This window comes from Schistocerca serialis, chromosome 9 (genome assembly GCF_023864345.2).
Source record: "Schistocerca serialis cubense isolate TAMUIC-IGC-003099 chromosome 9, iqSchSeri2.2, whole genome shotgun sequence".
NCBI classification, from domain to species: Eukaryota; Metazoa; Arthropoda; class Insecta; order Orthoptera; family Acrididae; genus Schistocerca; species Schistocerca serialis.
The window spans coordinates 114062115-114077948 of NC_064646.1; the positions used below are offsets into that span (position 1 = coordinate 114062115).

General features: G+C 45.2%; 1 protein-coding gene across 1 annotated transcript in view; it reads left to right on the top strand.

The window, feature by feature from the left end:
• The window catches only part of LOC126419406 (lysine-specific histone demethylase 1A-like), a 93453-nt gene that overhangs the window by 55860 nt on the left and 21759 nt on the right, over positions 1-15834 (top strand). Inside the window, exon 10 of the mRNA XM_050086595.1 lies at positions 5041-5250. Coding sequence (XP_049942552.1) covers positions 5041-5250 — 210 coding nt within the window. The remainder of the gene's footprint in view (positions 1-5040; positions 5251-15834) is intronic.

The following is a 15834-nucleotide window of genomic DNA, read 5'->3' on the forward strand; positions in this document are numbered from 1 at the left end:
CACCCTTTTTCCTTCTTCAAGCTCCAAAAGCGTGCAGACTTTAATACCTTTATATGTGTATTTTTCTGCTCCTGCTTGGTGAGTAGACTTTTTTTATCTACATTAAATTTAAAAGATTGCTTTATTACATGCCTAAAGGCTAAACCTTAGTACTTGAAATGGATGAAGGAAATAAAAAAGTATAGTAAAAGAGAATGAATAGTTTTTATTGTGCATGGCAAGAGCTCTTTGACTGGACTGTTTCATTTTACAAAAACTTCTGGATTTTTTTGACATCTTCTTGTTTTCTTCTTTTGGTTCAATTTTAAGTTTTCAACAAGCGATTGTTACGGCCCAGGAGCAGCAGCATTATGTCATCAGTAAACAGAGTAGATTCAAGGTGTTTCAAGACATTATCTATCTTTTCCCACCAATTTGATCACTATAAAATCCTATTGTATGGCCCATAGTTGACAACGCTACAGATAGAATTGGTAAGATACATGAGAGTTATTTTTGGTTGTACTACTACTCTGTTCATGCTTCATAGGGAGACTCTCATTGTGGTCAAAATACGTTGATCTCTCTTGTTTTCAAGTCACTATAGCGTGGGCAACATAATATGACACTGAGGCAAAAGTGTGAACAATCAAGAACTTTGATTGCCAGAGGGGTGAGGAGCAGACAGGGGGAAAAGGTTCCAGCTGCCTCTCACAGGGCAGCCAGTCTACAACCGTAATTTACACTCCTGCAGAAGCAGAACAACTGACACATGATCATTGTGAGATTTTCACTCAAACCCTACGATGAAGCAGGATGAGTCTTCACATGTTTCAAAATGGCTACGATGTAGTTGCTTACTGAGATTGGCAGCATTGTAAAAGAGGTAGCTCAGCCCTGACCCTATACCAGTTTCATACACAACTATAGTTCAAAACAACAACAACAACACCTAAAAAAGTCATGTTAAAATGCCCCATTAATGCCAGCTATAGCTAGCGGGCAAATGTAAGTGTTTCTTGATTCTAACAAGATGGAAAGGTCCCACAGTAAAGTCCTTGTTTGCTATACCATTCAACCATCCACAACTGATGTGATAGTAGAACATAACTTAAGAGTGCCATGATATAGTGTTGCGTTTATTTTGCAAACACCTTCTTATAAGCATTTTCTTTTAAAGCTGGTCTTCACCAGATATTGTACAATGTAAGTAAGCAGAAAATATGGAAAAAATAAAGCTGTTTCAAAAGACCTTTGATAAAATAGTTCTTCAGGGTACAGTTCGCATTGAAATACCGTTTATTAGGTAATTTTGTATTTTGAGGCAGTATTTGCATATGTTGTTGTTGTGGTCTTCAGTCCTGAGACTGGTTTGATGCAGCTCTCCATGCTACTCTATCCTGTGCAAGGTTCTTCATCTCCCAGTACCTACTGCAACCTACATCCTTCTGAATCTGCTTAGTGTATACATCTCTTGGTCTCCCTCTACGATTTTTACCCTCCACGCTGCCCTCCAATACTAAATTGGTGATCCCTTGATGCCTCAGAACATGTCCTACAAACCGATTCCTTCTTCTGGTCAAGTTGTGCCACAAACTTCTCTTCTCCCCAATCCTATTCAATACTTCCTCATTAGTTATGTGATCAACCCATCTAATCTTCAGCATTCTTCTGTAGCACCACATTTCAAAAGCTTCTATTCTCTTCTTGTCCAAACTATTTATCGTCCATGTTTCACTTCCATACATGGCTACACTCCATACAAATACTTTCAGAAAAGACTTCCTGACACTTAAATATGTACTCGATGTTAACAAATTTCTCTTCTTCAGAAACGCTTTCCTTGCCATTGCCAGTCTACATTTTATATCCTCTCTACTTCGACCATCATCAGTTATTTTGCTCCCCAAACAGCAAAACTCCTTTACTACTTTAAGTGTCTCATTTCCTAATCTAATTCCCTCAGCATCACCTGACTTAATTCGAATACATTCCATTATCCTCGTTTTGCTTTTGTTGATGTTCATCTTATATACTCCTCTCAAGACACTGTCCATTCCATTCAACTGCTCTTCCAAGTCCTTTGCTGTCTCTGACAGAATTACAATGTCATCGGCGAACCTCAAAGTTTTTATTTCTTCTCCATGAATTTTAATACCTACTCGGAATTTTTCTTTTGTTTCCTTTACTGCTTGCTCAATATACAGATTGAATAACATCAGGGAGAGGCTACAACCCTCTCTTACTCCCTTCCCAACCACTGCTTCCCTTTCATGTCCCTCGACTCTTATAACTGCCATCTGGTTTCTGTACAAATTGTAAATAGCATTTCACTCCCTATATTTTACCCCTGCCACCTTTAGAATTTAAAAGAGAGTATTCCTGTCAACATTGTCAAAAGCTTTCTCTAAGTCTACAAATGCTAGAAACGTAGGTTTGCCTTTCCTTAATCTTTCTTCTAAGATAAGTCGTAAGGTCAGTATTGCCTCACATGTTCCAGTATTTCTACGGAATCCAAACTGATCTTCCCCGAGGTTGGCTTCTACTAGTTTTTCCATTCGTCTGTCAAGTATTCGTGTTAGTATTTTGCAGCTGCAGCTTATTAAACTGATTTTTCGGTAATTTTCACATCTGTCAACACCTGCTTTCTTTGGGATTGGAATTATTATATTCTTCTTGAAGTCTGAGGGTATTTCGCCTGTTTCATACATCTTGCTCACCAGTTGGTAGAGTTTTGTCAGGACTGGCTCTCCCAAGGCCGTCAGTAGTTCCAATGGAATGTTGTCTACTCCGGGGGCCTTGTTTCTCTCTGTCAAACTCTTCACGCAGTATCGTATCTCCCATTTCATCTTCATCTACATCCTCTTCCATTTCCATAATATTGTCCTCAAGTACATCGCCCTTGTATAGACCCTCTATATAGTCCTTCCACCTTTCTGCTTTCCCTTCTTTGCTTAGAACTGGGTTTCCATCTGAGCTCTTGATATTCATACAAGTGGTTCTCTATTCTCCAAAGGTCTCTTTAATTTTCCTGTAGGCAGTATCTATCTTAACCCTAGTGAGATAAGCTTCTACATCCTTACATTTGTCCTCTAGCCATCCCTGCTTAGCCATTTTGCACTTCCTGTCGATCTCATTTTTGAGACGTTTGTATTCCTTTTTGCCTGCTTCATTTATTGCATTTTTATACTTTCTCCTTTCATCAATTAAATTCAATATTTCTTCTGTTACCCAAGGATTTCTACTAGCCCTCGTCTTTTTACCTACTTGATCCTCTGCTGCCTTTACTACTTCATCCCTCAAAGCTACCCATTCCTCTTCTACTGTATTTCTTTCCCCCATTCCTGTCAATTGTTCCCTTATGCTCTCCCTGAAACTCTGTACAACCTCTGGTTCTTTCAGTTTATCCAGGTCCCATCTCCTTAAATTTCCACCTTTTTGCAGTTTCTTCAGTTTTAATCTACAGGTCATAACCAATAGATTGTGGTCAGAGTCCCCATCTGCCCCTGGAAATGTCTTACAATTTAAAACCTGGTTCCTAAATCTCTGTCTTACCACTATATAATCTATCAGATACCTTTTAGTATCTCCAGGGTTCTTCCATGTATACAACCTTCTTTCATGATTCTTGAACCAAGTATTGGCTATGATTAAGTTGTGCTCTGTGCAAAATTCTACCAGGCGGCTTCCTCTTTCATTTCTTAGCCCCAATTCATATCCAGCTACTACGTCTCCTTCTCTCCCTTTTTCTACACTCGAATTCCAGTCACCCATGACTATTAAATTTTCGTCTCCCTTCACTATCTGAATAATTTCTTTTATTTCATCATATGTTTCTACAATTTCTTCGTCATCTGCAGAGCTAGTTGGCATATAAACTTGTACTACTGTAGTAGGTGTGGGCTTCGTATCTATCTTGGCCACAATAATGTGTTCACTATGCTGTTTGTAGTAGCTTACCCGCATTCCTATTTTCCTATTCATTATTAAACCTACTCCTGCATTACCCCTATTTGATTTTGTGTTTATAACCCTGTAGTCACCTGACCAGAAGTCTTGTTCCTCCTGCCACCGAACATCACTAATTCCCACTATATCTAACTTTAACCTATCCATTTCCCTTTTTAAATTTTCTAACCTACCTGCCCGATTAAGGGATCTGACATTCCACGCTCCGATCCGTAGAACGCCAGTTTTCTTTCTCCTAATAACGATATCCTCTTGAGTAGTCCCCGCCCGGAGATCCGAATGGGGGACTATTTTACCTCCGGAATATTTTACCCAAGAGGACACCATCATCATTTAATCATACAGTAAAGCTGCATGCCCTCGGGAAAAATTACGGCCGTAGTTTCCCTTTGCTTCCAGCCGTTCGCAGTACCAGCACAGCAAGGCCGTTTTGGGTATTGTTACAAGGCCAGATCAGTCAATCATCCAGACTGTTGCCCTTGCAACTACTGAAAAGGCTGCTGCCCCTCTTCAGGAACCACACGTTTGTCTGGCCTCTCAACAGATACCCCTCCGTTGTGGTTGTACCTACGGTACGACTATCTGTATCGCTGAGGCACGCAAGCCTCACCAGCAACGGCGAGGTCCATGGTTCATGGGGGGGATTTGCATCTATATTCGCATTAATCACAAATGTGAATTTTTCATGTCCTTAAGCATTAGATATGTGGATGCAGCTTATGCATATATTTAAAGGTCAGTCTTTCTCTCTCTCAGCCAGACTGCCTTCAGCTGCCAGAGATTGGTCGTGTGTGTGTGAGTTGTTTTGCTCATGCGTGCACGTGTGTGTGTGTGTGTGTGTGTGTGTTTTCGACAAAGATCTTGTTGGCCAAAAGCTCATTTTTTGACGACCTCTTTGTTGCACTCACCTAAGACTCAGCATCTCTGCTTGATGGTGGATAGCAACTATCCTTTTCATAATACTGTTACATTCCACCATGGATTTTCCATCGTTTTAGTATTATTACCTAAACAGATTAGTTCTACTCAACTTTGACTTTTTTATTAAACTAACATTTTCTTTTGTCACACACAAGGAAATTGTGATTACAGGTTCTGGCAACTGATTCGCGTTGCCATGGAAATCCACTGAACTTTAAAGGTGATGCTATACTATGTACCCTTCCTCTCGGAGTGCTCAAGCAATCAACTTCTGCTGCTGCTCAGGATACTGGCAGACCAAATGTTATACAGTTTGTTCCACCACTACCTGACTGGAAAGTAGCAGCAATACAGCGTCTTGGTTTTGGAAATCTTAATAAGGTATTGTACCAAAAAGTTTAAAATATGGGTAATGTTCAAAACTGGTAATTAAGTACAACACAAATTTGATGCAGTAATGAACAAACATAATATCACACAAAGCCGTGTACAGAATTCACTGTGAGAATTAGCTTTCAACATTGCCTATATTCTAGTAGCTAGTAGTTGCCACACAATTATTACTAAAAAATACTTCATTAATTTACAGAGTAATGTACAGCTTATTTTTACTTATGTATTACATTCAAGAGTGTAGCCAAAGTAATCAGATTGATCCCATTTGTTTAGACTTTCAAAACTTCAAAGGCATTGAAATGATGGTTGGCATGCGCTTCTTCTGTGCACCACATTTAGACACACACACACACACACACACACAGTTCATATTTTTTACTCTTTGGAAGTCATCAAAAAAAATTAGTGACTTTTTGTTGAAAGAGCCAGTCATTGACAAGAAACAGCCTTGAAATGTGTGGGATAAAGATCCAGCTTATATTTGTTATTCCCGCTCTGTGTGAAGGATTGTATCAGGTAGAATGGGCAAAGGGAAAAAAGAGGGGGGAAGTGGGAGGCATGGTTTGGAAAGGATAGTTAGTGGCTGGGAGGGAGAGGCAACAAGTGCATGGGATAGAAATGCATGGGTACTACACATGTGAGCTCATGAATGCATGTTGATGTGGATGAGTAGATTTGGGGGGGGGGGGGGGGGTCGGTACAGACAAAATAGAGACAGGAAGAATTTGTGAGTGCAGGAAGAGTGAATTTTTCAAATTCATAACATCCTGTACTCGCCTTGGAGCATATATAACCCCCACCTCAATCCCTGATAGCACCCAGACCCTGGCTTGCTGAATCTTATCTGTCTATATTGACCTAAGACTATAGCTCAAGGGGGAAAAAAGATAGTTAAAATAATGTGAATCCTACGTGCCAAGAACATTGTGATAAAAAGGAAGGGGAAATAAATCTCTCATGATGGTCAGTGAATCAAACAATTGAAACTCGTTTGGAATATCAACAATATAGGAAAAGATAGAGTGCTACTAACCATATAAATGACATGTTAAGTTGCAGACAGAAACAACAAAAAAGATACTTATACGTTAGCTTTCGGCCAGTCTTCATCAGAAAAGGACACACACACACACACACACACACACACACACACACACTCACACTTACATACAAAAGCAAGCAGATGTCACGCACACGACTGCCATGTGTGTGTGTGTGTGTGTGTGTGTGTGTGTGTGTGTGTGTGTGTGTGTGTTTTTTTTTCCTCTCTCTTTTCTGACGAAGGCTGTAACCGAAGACTAATGTGTAAGTACCTATCTTTTTCTTATATTGTTGACTGTCAGTGAATGTTTGATAATAAGAGAAATGGTATGACAACATAGTGATGAGCAATCACTCACTGACGAGTATGAATGTCTTTTTCGAAACTGTTTCTATGGGATCTGAAGTAGCGGTAGAGGCCAATCCAGGGGTTGCAGATGTTTCCACGTTCTTGACACACATCTGTTGTAGCAGGGACTGGCTATGTACTGTAGCTTATCCTTAGGAGCTCCCATTGTTTCCTACCATTGTACTTGTCAGGCTCTGTTTTCCGTATCTGTTATAACCTTTAATCACTAATAAATTGCGTGGATATACAAAAGTAGAAACACTAGCGGGTTACATGTTACTAACTTCGTATCTGTCATTCGACTGCCGTGCCGTGACATGCGGCCGGCGCCGTTCATAGCCAGGTGGCGCTCCCACGCTCGGCCGAGCTGCGGAGCGCCTCTATTGCCGTGTTCGCGTACTAACGTAGCGGCACTTTTGAATGTCGTGGCACTGTCACAACACTTTTCCCCCCTTGAAAAAAAAACACTCACTTCCTTGGAGACACGGACAGTGCGGAGACATCCATGGCCTCTTGGGAGGCCCCGAGAAGATCCCGCGGAGAAACACGAGAGTATGGTCGAAAATGTCCAGGACGGAAGCTTGCGCGTGGAACATGCCTCCTGGACGAGATGATGGGTGAAAACTCCGGAGCAGCATCCATAGGCGTCGTGGACCTGGGGGTGTGCTCCAGCGAAATGGGTCCCGGAGAAGGCGGCGTCGCGACTGGGGCCAGTTCCGGCGTACTCGGAAGCGGTAGCGACGGCGGCGGCAGTAACACGCCCGGAAGATCGGCAGCAGCGACAGGACTGGCTTCTTGGGCCGGTGGTACCGGTGTGGCCACCACTCGTGGGCGCATCTGGTCGTAATGGCGAACAACCATGCCGTCGTCCGTACGTATTTCACAAAGCCGGCGGCTGCGAAGAGCCTGGACCACCCCTGGAATCCATTTAGGGCGAGATCCATCCCCCCGTGCCCACACGTCGGCGCCCACCAGGTATTTTCCCGCACTAGGGGACACAGTACAAGGCCAGACAGGGTGAAGCAGGTGCAGTAGGGTGCGCGGTTGGCGGCCATGCAAGAGTTCAGCAGGGCTGCGATCACCCAGAGGCATGAAGCGATAAGAACTCAGAAATTGCAACAGAGCGTCATCTGTGGAAAAATCACTAAGGAATTTTTTCATTTGGCTTTTGAAAGTGCGGACAAGGCGCTCGACCTCCCCATTCGATTGCGGATGGAAGGGCGGTGCTGTAACATGATGAATCCCTTGTCCAGTACAAAAATCACGGAAGGCCTGCGAAGAGAACTGAGGGCCATTGTCCGTGACAATCGTGGATGGAAGACCTTCTAGCGCAAAGATTTTGGACAAAGCCAGTGTCGTCGCCGCAGTGGTGGGCGACGGACATCGAACAACAAACGGAAACTTCAAGAAGGCGTCAATCAACAGTAGCCAATAAGTGCCGAGGAAGGGGCCGGCAAAGTCAGCGTGCACCCGTTCCCACGGCTGCGCCGGATCAGGCCACGGAGAGGGCAGAGTACGAGGCGCAGCCAGTTGTTGAACACACTGATCACACGCAGCGACCATGTGGGCGATGTCCGAATCAATACCGGGCCAATAAACGTGCTTGCGGGCCAGGGACTTAGTCCGAGAAATCCCCCAATGGCCCTCATGCAATAGTGTGAGAACATCTTTGCGAAGAGAGGCGGGCACCACAACCCGTGGAGATGCGCCATCCGTGGCCAGAAGAACAACACCCTCACGAACAGACAGACAAAGGCGCAAGGCATGGTAGTTGCGAAGGGGATCCGATGCCCGGCCCTTGGTCCTGTCCGGCCAACCCCGCTGAACAAAACCGATCGCCTGACGCAGGACCGGGTCCCGCGCAGTAGCCGGCGCGACCTGCGAACCTGTAAGTGGAAAATCCTCGACCGCACGACGTTCTTCCTCATCAATGTGGAAACAGAGTAATTCATCTCGATCGAAAACCGGGTCGGGGCCCATCGGCAAACGCGACAACGCGTCAGCGTTGGCGTGCTGGGCCGTGGGGCGATAGTGAATCTCAAAGTGAAAACGAGACAAGTATAAGGCCCAACGTTGCAGGCAGTGAGCTGCCTTATCCGGAAGCGACGCCGAGGGGCTGAACAGAGAGACCAGGGGCTTGTGGTCGGTGATGAGGTGAAACTTAGAACCATACAAAAAAACGCTGAACTTTTTTAGAGCATAAATGATAGCGAGCGCCTCCTTTTCTATTTGAGAGTAACGCCGTTGGGCATCGTTGAGGGTCTTGGAAGCGTAGGCGATGGGTCGTTCTGACCCATCCTCATACCGATGGGCGAGAACAGCTCCTAGGCCATACTGTGACGCGTCAGTCACCAGAACCAAATGCTGACCCGGACGGAATGTGGTAAGACAAGGCGCCGACTGCAAATGAGCCTTCAGGCGGGCAAAAGCCTGCTCACACTCGGCAGACCAACAGAAAGGAACGTTTTTGCGTAACAGCTGATGCAGAGGATGAGCCACCGCCGCCGCGGAGGGAATGAATTTGTGATAATAAGCAACCTTTCCTAGAAATGCCTGAAGTTCTTTGACCGTAGACGGCCGGGGTAGAGCGGTAATGGCCGCAACGTGCTGTCGTAGAGGACGTATACCCTCACGGGACAAGTGGAAACCAAGATACACAATGGATGGTTGGAAGAACTGAGACTTGTCCAGATTGCACTTCAACCCTGCTGAATGCAGAACCCGAAACAGTGACCGCAAATTGCGAAGGTGCTCCTCAGTGGAGGCCCCCGTGACAACAATGTCATCCAGGTAGTTGATGCAGCCGGGAACGGAAGCTGTGAGCTGTTCCAAAAACCGCTGAAAAATGGCCGGCGCGCTAGCGACGCCAAATGGTAACCGCTGGTACTGATACAACCCACAAGGAGTGTTGATGACGAGAAATTCCTTGGAAGATGCATCCAACGGCAACTGATGGTACGCCTCCGATAAGTCAAGTTTGGAAAAGAACTGGCCCCCAGCGAGCTTGGTAAATAACTCCTCAGGACGGGGAAGAGGATAAGTGTCAATGAGGCTTTGAGCGTTGACAGTGGCTTTAAAATCACCACACAATCGCAGACTCCCGTTTGGTTTAGAAACCACCACGATGGGCGATGCCCATTCGCTGGAGGTAACAGGAAGGAGAATCCCCGAAGCTGTTAACCTGTCTATCTCAGCTTTGACAGGCGCACGCAACGCCATCGGAATAGGGCGTGCCCGGAAAAACTTAGGGCGAGCCGTAGGTTTAAGAGTAATGTGGGCTTCAAAATCCTTGGCACGACCCAGACCAGCAGAGAACACGGACGAGAATTCAGAACACAAGCCATCCAGCTGTTGATACGGAATGTCCTCAGATATGAGGTGCACATCATCATCAATGGAAAACCCGAACAACTGGAAAGCATCATAACTGAACAGGTTTTCAGTGCCCGCATGATCCACCACATAAAACGTGAGGGGCCTAACAACAGACTTGTAGGCAGTGGAAGCATCAAACTGGCCAACGATAGGAATTTTCTGCTTATTATAAGTTCGGAGATTTCGCATAACTGGAGACAAGGGAGGGGAGCCCAACTCCAAATACGTGCAAGAATTAATGAGAGTTACTGCAGAGCCAGTGTCCACTTGCATGCGAATGTCTTTATCCAGAACACAAACAGTAACAAACAACTTATTCGTTTGAGAAAGCAGACAGTTAACATCCATGTCCGATGCCTCGTCCTCGTCGACAGGAACTTTAGGGGACTGACACACAGAAGCAATGTGGCCTTTTTTCCTACATGAATTACACGTGGCCCAACGTTTTTGACACGCGGCTGTCATGCTGTATGAAACAACGTGGACAAGAAGGAAGGGCGGAACGAACCTGCTTCTGTGGTTGCTGTTTTCGCTGCGAGTGTGGCGGCCCAACGCGATGTTGTTGACGCGAGTGCACCGCCGCCACATCGTCGTTTCCCTGTGAAACAGGCAAATTGTCTGCGTCGAAAGTGGTTTGTACAGCGCCTACATCACACCACGCGTCTATTTGCGCACCAGCAGCGTGAGACACTTCAAACGATTGAGCGATGCTGAGAACTTCCGACAACGACGGGTTTGGCAATTGTAAGGCATGTTGCCGAACTTCTTTATCAGGAGCAAGCCGTAAAATAGCGTCCCTAACCATTGAATCAGCGTAAGACTCATGATGAGTGTCCGTGACAAACTGACATTTCCGACTCAGACCGTGTAGTTCCGCCGCCCAAGCCCGGTAAGATTGATGGGGCTCTTTACGACACCAGTAGAACGCCACGCGGGCGGCAACGACATGGGTGTTTTTTCGGTAATAGTTAGACAATAAGTCACACATTTCTTGGAAGGACAGAGAGGCAGGTTCCCGCAGAGGGGCTAACTGAGATAGCAGCTGATAGATCCGTGGGGAAATCCAAAATAGAAATAACGACTTACACATAGGAGCGTCGACAACGCCGAAAGCCAAGAAGACTTACACATAGGAGCGTCGACAACGCCGAAAGCCAAGAAGTGTTGCCGCAAACGCTTCTCATAATCCTCCCAGTCTTCAGCGGCCTCGTCATAAGGAGGGAACGGAGGCAGAGAAGAGGAAGACAGACGATGAGTAAGCGACGTCGACAACGCCTGAATAGCAGCTGTCAGCTGTGTTTGTTGTTCAATAAGCGCTTGCATAAGCTGTTCCATGTCTTTCCCCCGACACGAACACACAATTCCACAACGCAGGAAAAAAAATATCCGACCTCGTCGCCAAAAGTGTTATAACCTTTAATCACTAATAAATTGCGTGGATATACAAAAGTAGAAACACTAGCGGGTTACATGTTACTAACTTCGTATCTGTCATTCGACTGCCATGCCGTGACATGCGGCCGGCGCCGTTCATAGCCAGGTGGCGCTCCCGCGCTCGGCCGAGCTGCGGAGCACCTCTATCACCGTGTTCGCGTACTAACGTAGCGGCACTTTTGAATGTCGTGGCACTGTCACAACAGTATCCTTTGCTAAAAACATTACAAAGCCTTCCTGGATGATGAAGTGCAGTAGTTTCGCAGTTTACCACCCTCAGGAGGCTCACACCTCCTTTGTGAGTATGTGCTAGGCCACCACGGGGCCTCAGACCTTGCTGTGCTACTCACCTTTCTGTGCTGCAAGTGTATCCTTCTACTATTTGTTTTTCCTCCCTGCCTTTCCATTGCATTGTCTTCTTGGTGCTGATTGTACTTATATCTTGTTTGTGATTTTGAACACTTATGTTCTTCACATCTGGCATCCTCCAACTTTTTGTTCTTAATTGTATGGTACCCATGTTGGGTTTGACTTGCTACTCCTTCTCTAAATGTTACGGAAGTGAAGACTATGCAGGGAAAAATTGCCCAATGCAGTGTTGATTCAAGTTTTTGTCTTTTCTCTCTTTACACTACCCTGTCTTTATTGTAAAGGTAATACACCCAAAACCCAGCACAGTAGCCATTCTGTTGTAGGGTGAGGGTGGGTGGGGGGGGGGGGGGGTTGTCCATCAAGTGCCTGCCTGGTGGTAGCCCCCCCTGACAACACAGAGATCGCACTGTTGGTGCCTGAACTGGAAACTCCCGATGCAAGACAAGGGGTGTGTGCCCATTATGGCTGAGGGTTAGTAACTCCAGGCAGTGGATTACTGGCCGAGCGGCTGTGGCTGTGTGGCACCTGTGGGGAGAGCCCCCATTCGGATTGGGTAGTACCATGCAGAAGATTTGCACATGAAGTGAAGTAAACACAAGGCTCGGCATTGTCTTCAGATGGGAAAGGTTCATCTGCATCTACGCAGATAATCCGCAAGCCGCCATACAGTCGAAAAGAATGTCGCCTTCCCTCCAGGGGTTCCTATTTGAATTCCGGAAGCATTTCCATAACTCTTATGTGTTGTATGTATCTACCGGCAACAAATGTAGCCATCCTCCTCTGAAATTGCCTTGACGTCTGCCTTCAACCTGATCTGGTGCATTTCCCAAACACTCGAGCAGTGTTCAAGAATAGGTCGCACCAGTGTCCCACATGCGGTCTCCTTTACAGGCGAACCATTCTTTCCTAAAATTCTCCCAATAAACCGAAGTCAATCATTCGCCTTCCCTACCACAGTTCTCACGTGCTCATTCTACCTCATATCGCTTTGCAACATTATGCCTAGATATTTAAGCGACTTGGCTGTATCAGGCAGGACACTAGTAATACTGTATACAAACATTACAGGTTTGATCTTCCTACTAATCTGCATTAACTCAAATTTATCCACACTTAAGGCTAGCTGCCATTCATCATCAACTGGATATTTTTCTAAGTCATCTTGTATCGTCCTACAGTCATTCAACTTCGACACCTTACTGTAAACCACAGCATCAGTAGCAAACAACCATAGATTGCTGCCCACCCTATATAAAGAAAACAACAGTGGTCCTGTCACACTTCCCTGGGGCACTCCTAATGATACCCTAGTCACTGATGAACACTCACCGTCGAGGCGACATACTGGGTTCTATTATTTAAGAGTTCTTGGAGCCATTCACATACCTGTGAACTTATTTCATCTGCTCATACCTTCGTTAACAGCCTGCAGTGAAGCACTGTGTCAAATTATTTCCGGAAATGTAGAAATATAGAATCTGCCTATCACCTTCATCCACAATTCTCAGTATGTCACGTGAGAAAAGGGCAAGCTGAGTTTCGCACAAGCGATGCCTTCTGAAACCATGCTGATTTGTGGACATAAGCTTGTCCATCTCAAGAAGGTTCATTATATTCGAACTCGAAATATGTTCAAGGATTCTGCAGCAACAGATGTTACGGATATTGGTCTGTAATTTTGAAGGTCCATCCTTTTACCCTTCTTATATATTGGAGTCACCTGCGCTTTTTTCCAATGGGTGAGAGATTCACAATAAAATCAAATGAATTTAGGGGCTAATGCCATAAAGTACTCTTTTTAAAAATCGAACTGTGATTCCATCTGGACCTGGTGATATATTTGCTTTCAAATCCTTCAGTTGGTACTATATGCCAGGTATGCTTATTATTATGTTGTCTGTGCAGGAGCCTGTCCAATGGTCAAATGATGGTATATTTGTACAATTCTCTTGTTTGAATGATTTCATAATCGTGAAATTTAAAATTTCAATTTTTGTTTTGCTATCTTCAACTGCCACACCAAACTGGTGAACAAGAGTCTAAATAGAAGCCTTAGACCCGCTTAGCAATTTTACATATGACCAGAATTTTCTCAGGTTATTATGATGTAGAGGAATATGACCCCATAATATTTCCTTCCCTGGCTACACTGTGGGAAGAGGGAGAACCCAGTTCTCCGGGTGGGGAAGGGGGAGGCATTTTCCATCAAGTACCTGCACTTTGGTAGCCCCTGGCAACACAGAGATCACACTTTGGTGCCTGAGTGTGTCTATTATGGCCGATGTGTGGGGTCTCCAGACAATGGTTTACTGGCCAGGTGGCTGTGGCTGGGTGGCACTGGTGGGGAGAGCCCCCATTTGGAAGATTCACACATGAAGTGAATTAAACCCTCTTCCCTAGTGGCCGCAAGGCCCCAGCAGTGTCTTGAGGTGGGGAAGGTTATTATGACATATGACTCCGTAATGTTTTCTTCCCTGGCTACACTGTGGGAAGAGGGACAAGCCAGACACGAAATACTTCACCGAATACTTGATATGTACTTGGACTGATGGGGGATACTTTTTTTGCAACAAAACCATTATTTATTGTTGAAAACATTGAAGACGAACTTGAGGAAGTTAGGTCTCTGGGAAAAATATGAACTGGTTCGTTATTAATTAAAAGTTCCTCTGCTGCCCACTCCGTCGTTCTTTAGGCATATGATTGTCTACTTGACATATCTGTTACCATTGCCCCACATAAAACATTGAATATTGTCCAAAGAATCATCCTCTGCAGAGATCTTCACTCCACACAGATGAGGAGCTGCTGAGTAATCTCCACTGGAGAGGTGAACATTTTGACAGATGTGTACAAAATGAGCCGAAAGATAATCATGTGGATACAGGCATCTTTATCTTAGCCCTCGAAGGGAATGTCCTCTTGGAGAAAGTTAACGTCATGGTGTACAGGTGCGATTCAAAACCCCCAGGTGCGATTCAAAACCATATGTCCCACCGTCTATGAGGTGCTTCAGATGTTTACGCTTCAGGCATATGTCATCCCGTTGTCTGGGAGATCCAAAATGTGGAAACTGTGGAGGGTCACTCCATGAAGACAGTCCTTGTGATCATCCGCCTTTGTGTGTCAGTTGTGTGGAGTATCGTCTATGTTCGCCAGATTGCCCAGTTTTCAAGAAAGAATAGAAGATCCAGGAATAAAAATCTGTTGACCACTTGTTGTATACTGAGGAAAAGAAGAAATATGAATGTCTGCATGGACATAATGATCAGTTACACTAACATCACAACCATCACCCCCTCCTCCTCCTCCCCCTGTGCCACCTCGTCGATGGTTGTCCTGCCCACTTCAGTGCCACCCATGGCACCTTTTCATCTGTTGATTTAGTGGTCTCCTCCCCTAATATTGTAGGTTCGCTATATTGGTCACCATACAAGGACCTTTGCGACAGTGACTACTTTTCGGTGATCGTGTTGCTTCCTTGCCACCAGCAGACAGATCGACTATCGCAGTGGGCACTTCACAGAGCCATCTGGCCTTTGTATGCCTCTGCTGTTACATTTGCCACCTCTGTTGGATTGTATTGATGAGATTGTGCAAAGCGTTTCTGTCATGGTCAACCAAGCCGCTGGAATCGCTAGTCTTGTTTCTACAGACCCCCCTCCCCCATTGTTGGCTGGCGCCATAGTGGATCAAAGACATTGCAATGGCTATTCAGGATTGTTGAAGAGCCCTGCAATGATTCAAACAAGATTCTTTTCTGACCAACCTTGTACTAAGGCTCATTATCCAATCAAACAAATGAGAAAGAAGCAGGGAGCACTATGTTTCCTCCATGGGGATGAATGCCTCTTCATCTTAGGTATGGACCAAGCTCTGTGGTCTTATGGTCCACTAATGATGAACAGCTGTTCTAGGTCTTGTCCTACAGGATGGTCATTGTACCGATTTATCGGTTATAGCAGAACACCTTGTGACCCACTTTGTGACACCAGTAG